At 53.7% G+C, this 15744-nt stretch overlaps 1 protein-coding gene across 1 annotated transcript in view; it reads left to right on the forward strand.

Annotated features, from left to right (window-relative positions):
- The window catches only part of LOC134414029 (zinc finger protein OZF-like), a 32840-nt gene extending 17423 nt beyond the window's left edge, over positions 1–15417 (forward strand). The window contains exon 4 of the mRNA XM_063148025.1: positions 14689–15417. Within this exon, the coding sequence (XP_063004095.1) occupies positions 14689–15193 (505 nt within the window). The 3' untranslated portion in view covers positions 15194–15417. The remainder of the gene's footprint in view (positions 1–14688) is intronic.
- Positions 15418–15744: the final 327 nt, after the last annotated feature.

Here is a 15744-nt window from a genome sequence, read left to right on the forward strand (position 1 = left end):
TTGCAAAATTATAAATGTTGGAGTCAGAAAATAAACTTCACGTTTTTTCACTTTTGGAAAATTATAAACTATAAATGTTGGAGTAGAAAATAAACTTTGTCCATGTGAGACTGCGTGGGCCAGGGTCCAGAGCCGGCCGGGTTGGATTCGTGCAAGAGCCCGAGACACACAGAATTCTTACCCCAAACCAGCCGAAAATGCCCAAATTTTGGGTCAAGCCACCACAAATCCACAAATTTAGGATCAAACCACCCCAAACCACCCCAAATCCCCAGATTTTGTTGTCAAATCACCCCCATACCACTCCAGAACCCCCAAATTTGGGGTCAAACCACCCCAAAATCCCCAAATTTGGGGTCAGACCACCTCAAGAGCCCCAAATTTTGGCTGAAATCCTGTCCTAAATTACCCCCAAAGCCCCAAATTTGGGATTAAAGCATCTCAAACCACCCTAAAAGCCCCAAATTTGGGGTCACACCACCCTAAACCCCCCAGATTTGGGATTAAACCACCCCAAAACCCCCAAATCCCAAAAATTTGTTGCCAAATCACCCCATAAGCCCCAAATTTGGGGTCAAACCACCCCAAAACCCCCAAAATTTGGGGTCAAACCACCCCAAAATCCCCAAATTTGGGATTAAACCACCCCAAAACCTCCAAATTTTGTTGTCAAACAACCCCCAAATCCCCAAATTTGGGATCAGACCACCCCAAGGCACTGTGGTAGATAGGGACAGGCGCTCCAGAAGATCTCGCGATGTCATGGAAAGGCAGGACCCCCTGTTCCTCTAAGATAAGAGATCACCCTAGGGGTGCGGCCCCACTAACAGTAGTGCCAGTAACTTTCCATTCCTTACCCAGTACTTTTCCATTCCCTACTAACCATAGATAAGAAGAACAAACCCCCTTTTGATGTAGAGACCCCTTAGACTATAAAACCCCACGAGAAGAAGTAATAAACGCCTTTTGACCGTCCACCACATTGGTGTCTGCGTGTGTCATTGGCCCAAGCGACCCTGGAGAGTTTGGGTCGCCATGCTGATCCTCAGAACCAGGTCGCCTGCCTTGATCCAGAAGGCAACATCTGGTGCCGACACCCGGGAGCCGATCTGTGCCCGGGGAACGGGGATTCTCCTGGACAGAGGACAGCGGCTGTGGCAGCAGGCCTGACCACAGCGGGAGGGACGCCTCCGGACCAGCGTGGACCATGGAATCCACAGCGAAGGTCGTAAGTCAGGCTCATGAGCAATGGGGAACTAAAGGTGAGCTCAGGAACTCTAATCTTGCTATTGCAAGGCTCCTAGAGCTGGGGACGATCGAACGTCTGGTAAATATATTATATTCGGAAGCGTGGGAGAAGTGCACTGCCGCCTCAGCAGAGGACTCTAAGTCCACAGGCAGTGGTAAAAACCTCAAAGCGTGGGGGAAAGTAGAAGAGGCCCTACGCAAGACGTTAGAAGAACAGGAGACGCGGGAAGCCACGCGTATACGTTTATTAGCTACACCAAAGCGGGGGGTGGGGGCCATGACACAGACCGCCTCTGAGAGCGATCAGATTGACGGCGGGAATATGCAGGGGCCGGGCGCGTTCTACCCCTTCCCGAGCCCGGACCCCCCGGAGCCCCCAGGAGACCCCCCGGAGCCCCCAGAGGACCCCCCGACCTTCCCACGGAGCCCGCCAGGTCCTAGCCCGCCCGCGGAACCGTCCGAAAAAGCCGCGGTTTCTCTATCCGTCTCTTCCCCGCCGGCCGCCAGTCCGGCGCAAGAAGCAGAGCAGCGCGCGCGATGCTTCTGGCAGGGACTCGCAGAGGAGGCGCGGAACGAGGCCGGATTGTCGGACCCCGCCGGGATCAGTAAAAACTCACCCCCGCCATGTGCGTTCAAAAATGGCGCCGAACCACATGGCGAGGGCGGAAGGGAGGAGGCGGGGGGCAGAAATGCAGCCAGCCTGCTTAACATCGCATGCGCGCGCGAGCGGGGAAGGGGGGCAGTCCCCGCAGTAGAGTGCAAAACCAACCAGAGCGCTCTATTCAAATTAGGTCCTTATAGGGTAAGGACCTCCCCCGGCAGGAGGCGGGGAGACCCCAGGGAGAGGGAGCGGCACCACCCCCGAAGGGAGGAGCAGGGTCGAAGCCGAACAAATCGGCACGGAGCGCTGGAAGTGTACTGGCAGTCAGCTTCCACCTCAGAGTCAAGTTACAGCTGCTCAGACAGCTCGGAAGAGCCAACCGAGTCCGGCTGGGACTCGGAAACTGAGAGAGCAGAATTAATGCGGTTTCGAGCGAAACCGAATAAAGCTTTAAACAATATCGGGAAACAATCGCAACGCAAACTCGCCGATTGGGGAAAAATAAAAGCAGCCTGTGGGGACTGGGCACCGGCAGCCTCCATGCACGCTTTCCCAGTGGGGGTTGCCGGAGCGCGGGGGAACCAACAAAGGGCATATACCCCAGTTAACCCAAAAGAAGCCAAAGCGATTTCAGAAATAGGGATCAACTCTGCTGTAGTACCCACTCTTGAGGATGACCTTTCTAGCAATAACGATCTGCTCACTTTTGATATTACGCAAATAAGCCACATGCTTTTTGATGGGGCGGGGCGGATTGTAATTAAGCAGGAGTGGCAGGACGACCGCATTAGCCCAGGCTTCCGGGGAAGGGCAGCAACTCAGCGAGCTGTCCCCAGCCGGCACAGCTTTCCCTGGCAGCACCCTCACTCCAAGCACGCCCGAGAGGGACCTGTAGGAGCTGCGGGAAGACACCTCGCTAGGGACTGTAGATCCCGGCCCCGGGGAAACGGGAGAGGGAGGGGGCACGCGGGCCATGCTCAGCCTCCTCCCACTGCAAATGCGAGACGGCCCATCTATGCCAACCCCCAGTGGGGCAGGGGACCCTCATACCCCATGCCCCCACAGGGAGCAGTCAATTTCACATCCCCGCCAGCAACACAATGGCAGAGTTATGCAGCACCCTCAGCACCCTCGCACTCCCCACCGCCACAAGCCGTGCCAGTGTCACAGAGCCAGCAGGAGGTGCCCCAAAGCGGGATCCCTGGGTGGCCTTGGCCATGAGAATAGGGAAGGAGCCCCTGATGGTGTGGGGGACATGCCGCCTTTACGGCAGTCAGGATCCCCACGTCATAGGGCTCCAGTTTTGGGTGGACACGGGATCAGACTGCACGATTTTTCCCCAAGCACATTGGCCCGGACACTGGCAATTTAAAGAAGTCCCTCCAGTGAACGGAGTGGGAGGGCAGTCCTGGGCGTGGAAAAGCACCCAGCTGGTGGCTTTAACACTTCACACAAAAAAGGGACCAGGAGTGCCAACATCAGCAGCGGCCCTAATGCTGGAAGAAGCACTCTCCTCGCGACAGGGCACTGTGTCAGTCATTCACATCAACAGCCACGACCCAGTCAAAGGCCACTTCCAGATCGGCAACAACAAAGCGGACGTCGCAGCGAAAGGCATCTGGACGTTGCAGAAGGCCTGAAAAAGGCACAGATCGAGGAGCAGAGAAAGGCAGAGCTGGAGGACGAGAGGGACCACAGGAGAGACGTGGATGAGGAGCTGCAGCAGGGGAAGCAGAAGCTGCCGCAGCGAGCGACAAGGATGAAGCTGAAGGAGGAGGAAGATGTGCGGGAACTGAACACGCTGTTCCTCAGTGCCAAGTGCAACATGACCTGGGACAAGCAAGTCCTGGAGAAGTAGATGATCCTCGAGGAACTGGCGGAAGAAGAGAAGCACCTGAACAAGATGATGGAAATGGAGCGGGAGAAGGGCATGGAGGTCCAGGAGGAGCGGGAGCACCAGAGGAAGCAGGAGCTGGTGAGAGCCCAGCAGGGCATTGTGAAACAGATGGAGCAGAATGTAGAGGAGCGGGCATTGAGGGCTGAGGAGCTGTACCAGGAGGGCCAGAGGCAGCTGGAGCGACTGGAGCAGATGAAAAAGGGAGGATCAGAAGGCCTGGGAGCAGAAACAGGAGCGGAGGGCCCACAGGTGGTAATTAGAAACGAGCTAGGCGAATGGGAACGGGGCTGGAGGTTGATGCTCACGGGGCGAGGGTACGCAGCTGTCAAAAAGGACGGCAAAATCAGGTCGTGTCTACTTAAGTCAATCAAGCCCGACCTTCACAACTAGCAGAATGAGACTGATGAGAGTTGTGAGTTTCTGTTTACAGGACATGCTCGTGGGACGTCCTCGTGATGCATACATCCCCATTCCAGACGAAAGTGACAGACCACCAAGCCGCCAGGCAGCGCCTGAGAGACCCGCACGGGTGGAACCCAAGCGTCAACGGTGTTTCTGTGTGATTTTGCTGTTGGGGCTTGTCGCCAGAGGGCAAGCCAGCCCAGACCACTACCCCCATCGGCCCTCCAGGTGGGTCATGCAACACCTTAGTAGTGACAAGGTGCTCAAAGAAATCACCACACCGAACGCCCCATCCTTCGTGCTCTGCATCACCGACCTGTTTCCAGGACAACCAAAGGTAGACCCCCATTCCCCACACGCCACACACATGTACCTATCCTACTGGTGCCCAGCTTCAAACCCTGAGAAAAGCTACTGCAGTCACCCAGGTGGGGACATTGTGGGCACTGGGGCTGCGAAACCATCGTCACAGATGCCAGACTGTCAGGGCCTGGGTGGGAGCCACAAGAGCCTGACAAATTCTTACAGTTCAACTGGGCACCCATCGGTTGAAAAACACCACTCTTCTTTCATGGAACCTTCCATCAAAATTGCCATAAAGTCCCAAAAATTCGGACATGCACTAACTACAACATGACAGTTTTGCAGCCGCATCACCCCAGTTGGGCAATAGGCAGAACGTGGACAGTAGTCCTTCAAGGGTCAAAAGAGAGGGTGAATGTGCAAATTATTAGGCTCCAACCATCGGCACCCCGAGTGGTCGGACCCAACAAAGTGATTAAAAGCGTGCCAAAAGGGAGAAACGCGACCCACCCCAAAGCCTTGCCCGCAAGGGTCGCTGATATCCCAACCGGCCATGCGGAAGCCTTTCAGATAGGCCGCTCAGCCGAGTCAGACTCAGACCCAATCCTTCGTATATTAGAAGCTACCTTCCAATCCCTGAACGAATCTAACCCTAACCTAACCGAATCCTGCTGGCTTTGTTATGATGTCGAACCTCCCTTTTACGAAGGAGTCGCTTTAAACACTCCCTTCAGTTACTCCACAGCAGATTCACCCAACCAATGTAGATGGGACACCCCCCGCAAAGGAATCACAGGCCAGGGAAGATGCTTTGGCAATGCAACCCTAGCTAGGTGGAAAGGCAACGTCTGCACCAAAGTGGTCAAACCCAACAGGAAAAACAATAAGTGGGTAGTCCCATCGGCATCTGGGATGTGGGTTTGCCAGCGATCCGGAGTGAGTCCGTGTGTGTTCCTTGCCAAATTCGATGACTCTAACGACTTTTGTGTCCAAGTTCTGATTGTTCCTAGGGTCCTGTACCACGGAGATGAAGAAGTGTATCACCTTTTTGAGGAACCCAGCCGGCTCCACAAAAGAGAAATAGTAACAGGTATGACTATCGCAATGCTGCTGGGCCTAGGAGCAGCCGGAACGGCCACAGGAGTCTCAGCCTTAGCGACACAGCACCAAGGACTGTCACAGCTGCAGGCAACGATTGACGAGGACCTGCAGAGGATCGAGAAATCCATCTCCTTTCTAGAGAAGTCAGTCTCCTCACTCTCAGAAGTAGTCTTGCAGAACAGGCGAGGACTAGACCTCCTGTTCATGCAGCAAGGGGGCCTGTGTGCCGCCTTGAAGGAGGAGTGCTGCTTCTATGCAGACCACATGGGAGTCGTGAGAGACTCCATGGCAGAACTCCGAAACAGACTGGCTCAGAGACAGAAAGAAAGGAATGTCCAACAGGGTTGCTTCGAGTCCTGGTTCAATTGATCACCATGGCTAACCACCCTTATTTCTACCCTAATAGGTCCATTGGCAATGCTACTTTTAGCTGTCACCTTTGAATCTTGCCTGCTGAACAAGCTAGTCTCATTCATTCAGACCTGCCTAGAACGGGCCAACATCCTGTTCATAGGCCGGGAACAACTGCTGTGAATTCGACCTGGGAACACTGCCAGTCACAAGATTTTCTAAGCTTGCTTGGCAAAAATCTTACCCAGGTTTACCAAACCCCTTTCTTTGTCAACAACCTCATGCCTCATCTCAGTACCTATGTATATGACTACCTCGTTCATTTGTGAAAAAGGGGGGGGGAGATGTGGTAGATAGGGACAGGCGTTCGGAAAATCTTGCGATGTCACGGAAAGCAGCAGGATTCCTCTCCCCCTAACGCATAGTGATAAGGGATCACCCAAGAATATAGACCCCCCTAACACTAGTAACTTTCCACTCCTTATTAACCAATTACAGTAAGGTAAGACCCCCTGACGTAGAGAAAAACCTCCCAGATTACAAAATCCCACGAGACGGGGCAATAAAGGCCTTTGGACCGTCCACCACGTTGGTGTCTGCGTGTTCTTGGCCTGATCAACCCTGGAGAGTTTGGGTAGCAGTGCCGTTTCCTCAGAACCAGGTCGCCTTGCCTTGCATCAGATGGCAACAGGTGGAACATCCCACAATGGGATGATGGAATTTTATCAGTCCTGCAGTGACACTCAATGGCCCATTAGCAGAAGATGCTAATGATAATGCCCTGGAGGGCATTATCAGGGCTGAGTCATGGAAGAGATAAAGAACACTAACCGCCTGTTTATAGCAGTTGATGAAGATGGTGATTGAAAACATGCATTTGGTTACATCTTGCATGGCAACCTGAAACAGTGGGGTAATCCCTGCTCAGGGGGTGAACACCACCCCCCTTACCCAACCTGGCTCAGGTGTAAAACCCCCACCCTGGGAAGGCCACACACACAGGGGATAATGTCGTACTTGCCCTGCTCCAGGGGAGGTCTCTGTCCCTTGTCATTCCATTGCTCTCTCCTCTTTTCTCTTTCTTTCCAACTCTCTCTCTACCTCACATTTACTGTTCAGTAAAATCCATTTTGGATTTGGTCTTGTTAGCACCTTAATTGGGGCAGAGGCATATCTCTAACAATTTTCTTAACCGTATTGCCATATTATTTTGACACAGTGAGTTCAGGGCACTGTTCTCTGACCCCAAGTGCCTTTGACAACAGCATGGTTCCCTCCATTGAGGAGGTTGTGGTTCTTTCTGGAAGAACTCTTGGAAACTTGGACACAGTGCCTCCTTCATCCTGGGGACCTTATGGAACTTATAAAAGTTTTATTTCTTTATGGGAGAAATGATGAGGGAAATGGCTTTTATGGGTGGCCAGTGTAAAGAAAATAATTTGCTGTCTTTCCTTATAAAGTTATTAAAATCACTGGAGGAAATGGACCATATGTTACCAGCGAGACTGACAAGGTTCATTAACCCCATGGTGAGGAACGCAAGGCAGCTGAAAGTCCCACAAGAAGCCCAGCTCAAGGAGCTAAATTTCCAAATAAGTCCTGAATTCCCAGGCTTGGGGGCTTTACCAAATGTGAAAATTATTTTTCTCTTGATCCCTGTCACCTTTGTGACTGCTACACAGAGCTTTCCATTCCTTTTAATAACCTGTTTTGGGCCAAATTTCCACTTTCCTTTTATCGGAACCTGTCAGCAGCTGAGCTGGAGCTGTGCAGGAAGCAATGAATATTGGAATTGCCACATCACTGCTTGGATTGTCAGTTTATTCATGTTTGGGATTTGTTTGCGCTTTCATCACAAGTTACTTGTGGGAAGAGGATATATTCATCAAAGTGATTTATGCAGAGTCAAGTTTGATTTCTGCCAAGTTTATTTTGTCCAGTGCCCAGGGGATGCTCAAGGGGTCTCTGTGCCTCTCACACTGGGGGATGCTTGGGAGGGGTTTGGGGGTGTTTTTCCTGTCCCTGTCACCCCAGGGCATTCCCCAGGGGGTCTCCATCATTTTCACCCAGGGAATGCTTGGGGGTTCTCCCTCCCTCTCATACCCTGTGCCAGGGGATGTCTGGGGCAGTCTCTGTCCCTCTCAGCCCAGGGGATGCTCGGGGGTCTCTGTCCCCTCACTCTGGGGGATGCTCGGGGGGTCTCCATCCCTCTGGCCTCAGGCAATGCCTGTGCAGGGCTGGGGACCAGGGGCTCTGTGTCCCTCTCACCGCTGAGGGTGCTCGGGGCTGGGGGGGCTCTCCGACCTTCTCACACCTGGGCAGGCCGGGGGGGGTCTCTGTCCCTCTCAGCCCTGCTGTGACCCCACCCAAACATCATCGGGCTCAGAGGGACAGAGACACCCCCAAAGCCCCAGAAGGGCTGAACCCGGGATTTGATTTGGGGCTGAGGATTTAGGAAGGGGCTGGAATTGGGGCTGGGCTTGGAGTTGGGGCTGAGGATTTAGGAAGGGGCTGGAATTGGGGCTGGGCTTGGAGTTGGGGCTGAGATTCGGATTAGAGCTGGGATTGGGGTTAAGGCTGGACATGGGATTGGCTTTAGGGCTGGGGTTGGGATTGGGTCTAGGGCTAGACAAGTCTGGCACTGGGATGAGATTAAATACAGAACTGTGAGTGTGTCTAAACATGGAGTGAGATTGAGACCAGGATCAGGGTCAGGTTTGGGACTGAGCTCACCCAGGGCAGGACGGGGGGATGTCACTGCAGGATGTCCCTGGCATCATCCCAGCCCTCCTCAGGCACCTCCAAACATGGGGGACAGCTGGGTGCCCCAAGATCCAGGTCCTCCCATGCTGCCCCTCAATACCAGGCAAGCATTCCCTGAGGGCAGCCCTGACTGTCACCACTGGGGCTCTGGGATCAGTCCTCACATCTCTGTGGAGCAGCAGCAGACAGGATGAGAGATTCCCCCGCCCCGTTTATCCTGTGGAAAGGTGAAGTCCAGCTGCCCTTTTCTTCTGGTGTCTCCTCCTCTCCTCAGCTGAGGATGTCAAACTCCCCAGGAGCAGGAAAATCCCCATTCCCTCTTTCCTTGTGGCTGCAGCCTGGAACATCCACCCAGAATGAAGGACTTTCTGGCAGCCCTGGTGAATGACACTGGCAAGAGGTTTGTGAGAAGGGGCTGAAATTGTATTTTGATAGTAAAAAAAAGGTGCAAAATTATTCCTTTCTGTTATATTCCTTTTCAGTCAGTTCTGGTCTGTTTTCAGAGTGCCACCTTCTCAGCTGACTGTGTTTGTGCCCTCTTTTCTCTCCTGCCTCTCTTTCCCTGCTCTGTTTCTCTCTCAGTGTCTCCCTTGACCGAGGGCAGCTCACACCAAAGACCGCGCCCAGATTTAATTCCCAATTCAGGAGCTACAACAACCATGGGGGAAGTTATGAAGGCTCGCAGTGAAATGCCACTGTAAGATCTTGTTCCACTTGGCTTTTGGCTCCTTCTTGACAGCTTTGCCCTCAAGGGCAGGAACATCTTTTCATAGCTGAGAACTGGAATTCCAGACCCTGCAGTGTGTGCCGTGGATTCCCGAGGCTCCCAGGGTGCCGCTCCTGCCGTGCCTCCCAAGGGGAGAAGCTCCAGCAGCTCTGTGGGCTCCCAGAGCACATAGCAAAGGTGGCTTTGATGGACATTTTCCAGGGGTGGGAAGGGACCCTGTCCATGGATTACGACCCCGCGAGGGAGAGACGCCTCTGCCCCAGGGAAGGAGCGAATGAGAGCGTGGGAAAGCAACCGACGATTATTGAGCGTGGACTGAACGGAACAAGAAATGGGGAGGAGAAAGGGAGAGAAAGAAACCGGGAAGAGGTCTCAAAGAGAGAAAGAAAAAGGAAAGAGGTCTCAGAGAACAGAAAGAAACAGGAAAAGGCTCCCGCCCGGCCTCCGCAGCTCCCAGCAACAGCCGCAGGGCGTAGCGCCTTTTACAATTCCAGCCAATCAGAGGACGCGGTAAACAATTTCCAGCCAACCAGAGCTTTTCTCGCCGATGACTCACCGGTTGCCAGGCGGGCCCGCAGAGCCCGGCGGCCCCGGAGCGGAATTTGGGGCTCGGGCCGGGGGACGGATCCGCCCGGGGGGGTCCCCGAGCCCCTGCCCAGCCCTGGGGCCGATCGGGGGCTCCCCCACCCAGCAGCCGGTGCTGCGGGGCCGCGGGGCAGAGCGGTGGGAAAGGGGGCTCCGGGCTGGCAGCGGAGGAAATGCGGGAGGAAGAGGAGGGAGAGGAGGAGCAGGAGCAGGAGGGGGAGAATCGCGGCGCTCGCAGCGCCCGCACGCCGAGCCTGCAGCATCCCCTGCCCCGGGAGCATCGCCCCCAGCCCCGAGCCGCAGGTGAGGGCAGAGGCCGAGCTCGCCCCGGCTCCAGCCAGGGGTCTCCGGGAGGATTTTTTGGAGAGGGTTCGGAGCCGGCAGATCCCGGAGTCGAGCCCCGGATATCTCCGGGCTCCCCAAGAGGAGCTTTCTCGGGGGGAGAGGAGCCGCGATCGCCCCTCGGGAGGGTCCCGGGGGTCCACGTGGGGATGGCCCGGTGCCGACGGGGCGGGACATTGGTTTTGGGGATCCCCGTGAGAGCCGGGGCTGTGGAACGGGGGACCCCCGGGGCGGGGAGAGGGGAAGGGGCGATACCGGAGCTGGGGGACCCCCGGCAGCCCAGAGATGAGGCGGGGACGGGACCCCCTGACCCTGACAGGGGCGTGTCCTGGGGTGACTTCATGATGCTCGTACCCCATCGGTCTGTTTAGCCCAGAAATGAGTTCTGCACCTTTAAGGCTGGTTCTGAGAGCAAAGGGGAGGAGGAAGAAGCTGCAGTTTGTTTTCATACACTGCACTCACTCCTCCACATTCCAGCTGCTGGATGGACAGAGAGCAGGACAGAGCTCTCCTTTGCTTTTAGTTAGTTTTTAGCTCGCTGAGGCAGAGAAGTTCCCTGGACTGTGGTTTTTCTTTTTCTTTGGAGCTGTTTAAATCTGCTCTGCACTGAACAGCCAGAACACCACCGGCAGCTCGCACCTGTGACCCACCTGGCTGAGCCTGGGCCAGCATTTCCAGTGCTGGAGGGACTGAAAAGAGACTGATAAGAGACTGATAAGACACTGAGTGCACGGAGCTACAACCCAAGGAGGGACTTTCGGAGTTTGTCATCTATTTTGGAGCAGCAGGAGGTTTTATTGCTTAATATTGTTCAATTTTTGTGCTGGTGAATGCTTTGCCTGTAGAATAAAGTTTTTTTCCACTTTTCTCCCCGGAAATATTTTCCCGGACTGGCTGAGGGTGGGGCTGCTGAATCGGCATTCTAGAGGAAACTCCTTTTGGAGGGTTTCAACCGATTTTGCCCTAAACAAGGACAGGGTGGTGGAAAGAAAGGGGAACCCCAAGTGGCTGGATTGAGAGGAGGCTGGAGAGGGGGACCTTGGGACTCCAGAACCTCCCAAAATCCAAAAGCAGGACCCTGGAGAGGGGGGATCCCCAGGACCCATGGGATCCCCACCAGCCCTGAGATGGGGGACCAACCATAACCCAAGAGGGATGAGACTGGAAATGGGAAACTCCTGGTAGGTTTTGTGATTCACTCTTGATTTTTGGACATCAGGTGACTTCTAGAAAAGGACATGGGTGGGAGGAATCCCCAACGCAAGGCATTCACAGCTTGTTTTTCCCCAAACCAGGATTTTCCCTAAACCTTCCCACCGTAACATTCTCCCTGTCCCGCTCTGGGTGAGCTCAGTCCCAAACCTGACCCTGATCCTGGTCTCAGTCTCACTCCATGTTTAAACACACTCACAGTTCTGTATTTAATCTCATCCCAGTGCCAGACTTGTCTAGCCCTAGACCCAATCCCAACCCCAGCCCTAAAGCCAATCCCATGTCCAGCCTTAACCCCAATCCCAGCTCTAATCCGAATCTCAGCCCCAACTCCAAGCCCAGCCCCAATTCCAGCCCCTTCCTAAATCCTCAGCCCCAACTCCAAGCCCAGCCCCAATTCCAGCCCCTTCCTAAATCCTCAGCCCCAAATCAAATCCCGGGTTCAGCCCTTCTGGGGCTTTGGGGGTGTCTCTGTCCCTCTGAGCCCGATGATGTTTGGGTGGGGTCACAGCAGGGCTGAGAGGGACAGAGACCCCCCCCGGCCTGCCCAGGTGTGAGAAGGTCGGAGAGCCCCCCCAGCCCCGAGCACCCTCAGCGGTGAGAGGGACACAGAGCCCCTGGTCCCCAGCCCTGCACAGGCATTGCCTGAGGCCAGAGGGATGGAGACCCCCCGAGCATCCCCCAGAGTGAGGGGACAGAGACCCCCGAGCATCCCCTGGGCTGAGAGGGACAGAGACTGCCCCAGACATCCCCTGGCACAGGGTATGAGAGGGAGGGAGAACCCCCAAGCATTCCCTGGGTGAAAATGATGGAGACCCCCTGGGGAATGCCCTGGGGTGACAAAAACACCCCCAAACCCCTCCCAAGCATCCCCCAGTGTGAGAGGCACAGAGACCCCTTGAGCATCCCCTGGGCACTGGACAAAATAAACTTGGCAGAAATCAAACTTGACTCTGCATAAATCACTTTGATGAATATATCCTCTTCCCACAAGTAACTTGTGATGAAAGCGCAAACAAATCCCAAACATGAATAAACTGACAATCCAAGCAGTGATGTGGCAATTCCAATATTCATTGCTTCCTGCACAGCTCCAGCTCAGCTGCTGACAGGTTCCGATAAAAGGAAAGTGGAAATTTGGCCCAAAACAGGTTATTAAAAGGAATGGAAAGCTCTGTGTAGCAGTCACAAAGGTGACAGGGATCAAGAGAAAAATAATTTTCACATTTGGTAAAGCCCCCAAGCCTGGGAATTCAGGACTTATTTGGAAATTTAGCTCCTTGAGCTGGGCTTCTTGTGGGACTTTCAGCTGCCTTGCGTTCCTCACCATGGGGTTAATGAACCTTGTCAGTCTCGCTGGTAACATATGGTCCATTTCCTCCAGTGATTTTAATAACTTTATAAGGAAAGACAGCAAATTATTTTCTTTACACTGGCCACCCATAAAAGCCATTTCCCTCATCATTTCTCCCATAAAGAAATAAAACTTTTATAAGTTCCATAAGGTCCCCAGGATGAAGGAGGCACTGTGTCCAAGTTTCCAAGAGTTCTTCCAGAAAGAACCACAACCTCCTCAATGGAGGGAACCATGCTGTTGTCAAAGGCACTTGGGGTCAGAGAACAGTGCCCTGAACTCACTGTGTCAAAATAATATGGCAATACGGTTAAGAAAATTGTTAGAGATATGCCTCTGCCCCAATTAAGGTGCTAACAAGACCAAATCCAAAATGGATTTTACTGAACAGTAAATGTGAGGTAGAGAGAGAGTTGGAAAGAAAGAGAAAAGAGGAGAGAGCAATGGAATGACAAGGGACAGAGACCTCCCCTGGAGCAGGGCAAGTACGACATTATCCCCTGTGTGTGTGGCCTTCCCAGGGTGGGGGTTTTACACCTGAGCCAGGTTGGGTAAGGGGGGTGGTGTTCACCCCCTGAGCAGGGATTACCCCACTGTTTCAGGTTGCCATGCAAGATGTAACCAAATGCATGTTTTCAATCCCCATCTTCATCAACTGCTATAAACAGGTGGGGCAGTGTTCTTTATCTCTTCCAGGACTCAGCACTGATAACGCCCTCCAGGGGAGATATCTTCTGTGAATGGGTCATTGATTGTCACTGCAGGACTGATAAAATTCTATCCTCCCATTGTGGGATGCTCCGCCCAGGGGGAGGATCCAAGCATTCCTACCTGGATATAAGCTGAGACTTGCCACACCAGGAGCAGCTTGCCTACTGGATTGCCAGAGGACAAGAGCTCCATAACCACCACTGGACCTCCAAAGGAAGACCAGACCCTTCTGCATGATCACTGCTTCAACAGAATCACCTTCATCTCTCCAACAGGACTGCAGTCACCATTTACTGGGACAGCTGCCACCACCCTGACCAACAGGGTGTCAGGTTATATCCTGACTCTGTCAGTTTAAGGCAGTGTTTCTGTATCATTGCCTTGATCTTAGTTTTCTTTTAAATTGTAATTCTCCTTAAGATGCTCCAAAGGTTTGCCTTCAAACCAGTACAAAAGAAAATGGGCGCACCCTTTGTTTTCTTCCCAAACCAGGATTTCCCATTCCCAAACCTTGATTGGATGGAGAAGGAGGCTGTGAGGAAGACGAAGGAGCCCCGGGACACCCAGATAGGTGAGGAGGAAGTCAGTTTCTATTTCCCCCTCTCTCCTGCTCCATCTCCCAGCCCAGCACAGGCCCCGGCTGCAGGACAAATCTGCTGTCAGCCCTGTCCTGCCAGGGATGTACTGGAGGGATCTCCTTCCCCTTCCCTCTGGCATGGAGGCAAATCCCATCCTCTCCTTGTCCTTCCTTCCCCAGGGAAGAAACTGAGGATGGAGACCAGGGAAGAAAAATCTGCAAGGCAGAACCTCGTGAAAGAGACCGTTTTGAGTGATTCTAGCACACAGGAATCCAACAGGGAAGAAAAACCTCAGGAATCCCCCATGAGGAGGGGCTCCAAACCCAGCCCAGGGTGCTCTGAAGAAGAAAGAGCCACCCTGAGCCAGGAAGGTGGACAGAGCTTCAGCCAGAGTTCAGAGCTGGTGGTCCATAAAAAGCTTCATGATGGGGAGAAGCCCCACAAGTGCTTGCAGTGTGGGAAGAACTTTAGGTGGAGCTCCAACCTGATCAGCCACCAGATGATCCACACCAGGGAATGGCCCTACAAGTGTGGGGAGTGTGGGAAGGGCTTCAGCTACAGATCCAACCTTGTGACCCACCAACGTCTCCACACTGGAGAGAGGCCCTACGAGTGTCCCCAGTGTCAGAAGAGGTTTCCGAGCAGCTCCAATCTCCTCCAGCACCAGCGGATTCACACTGAGGAGAGGCCCTTCCTCTGCCCTGAGTGCGGGAAGGGCTTCAAGCGCAACTGCAACCTCATCAAGCACTGGCGCATCCACACTGGGGAGAGACCCTACCAGTGTGCCACATGTGGGAAGAGGTTTCAGACAAGCTCCCATCTCCTCCTGCATGAGCGGATTCACACGGATGAGAGGCCCTTCCACTGCCCCGACTGTGGGAAGGGTTTCAAGCACAACTCCACCCTCATTACCCACCGACGCATCCACACAGGGGAGAGGCCCTACAAGTGTCCCCAGTGTGAGAAAAGCTTCACCAGTAGCTCTCACTTGACCAGACACCAACGGACCCACCAGTAAGGGAAGCCCTGCAAATGCCAAAAATGCAGGAACAGCTTCATGCACCACTCCAGCTTCATCCCCCATTAGAGGGCCCACATTGGGAAGAACCCTGGTGATCCAGTTTCCCTGTGGTCTATGCTGGAAAAACACCTGTCCCTTTTCCTGCCCTTGCCAAAGACATGATGTGGGACGGAAGAACATGAGGGTCTGGCCATGGCCGTGTCATTACATTCACTCGCACCTCAGAACATTGGCAGGGGCAGGAAAGGGACTCCCTCTCTCTCCCTGAGGAGAAGGGTGTCCTTTCCAGACAGGGGAAATTGTGGCCAGGAAGAGCCTGTTGTTGATGTATTAGTTTTCCCAGTAAACTGTTTCATTTATCCCTTCTGTTATCAATATAATTTCTTTTTCTCTTTGTTCCTTATCTCATTGTTGTTCCCAATAAATTGTTCTTATCCCAGCCCAGGATCTTTGCCTTTTGTCCTTTCCATGGGAGGCGGGAGGGCAGCGAAGGCAACACGGTTTTAGCAGGGGCAGGAAATTGAGGAATCCCATTCCTGAACCCCCGC

This window comes from Melospiza melodia, unplaced genomic scaffold, assembly GCF_035770615.1.
Source record: "Melospiza melodia melodia isolate bMelMel2 unplaced genomic scaffold, bMelMel2.pri scaffold_91, whole genome shotgun sequence".
NCBI classification, from domain to species: Eukaryota; Metazoa; Chordata; class Aves; order Passeriformes; family Passerellidae; genus Melospiza; species Melospiza melodia.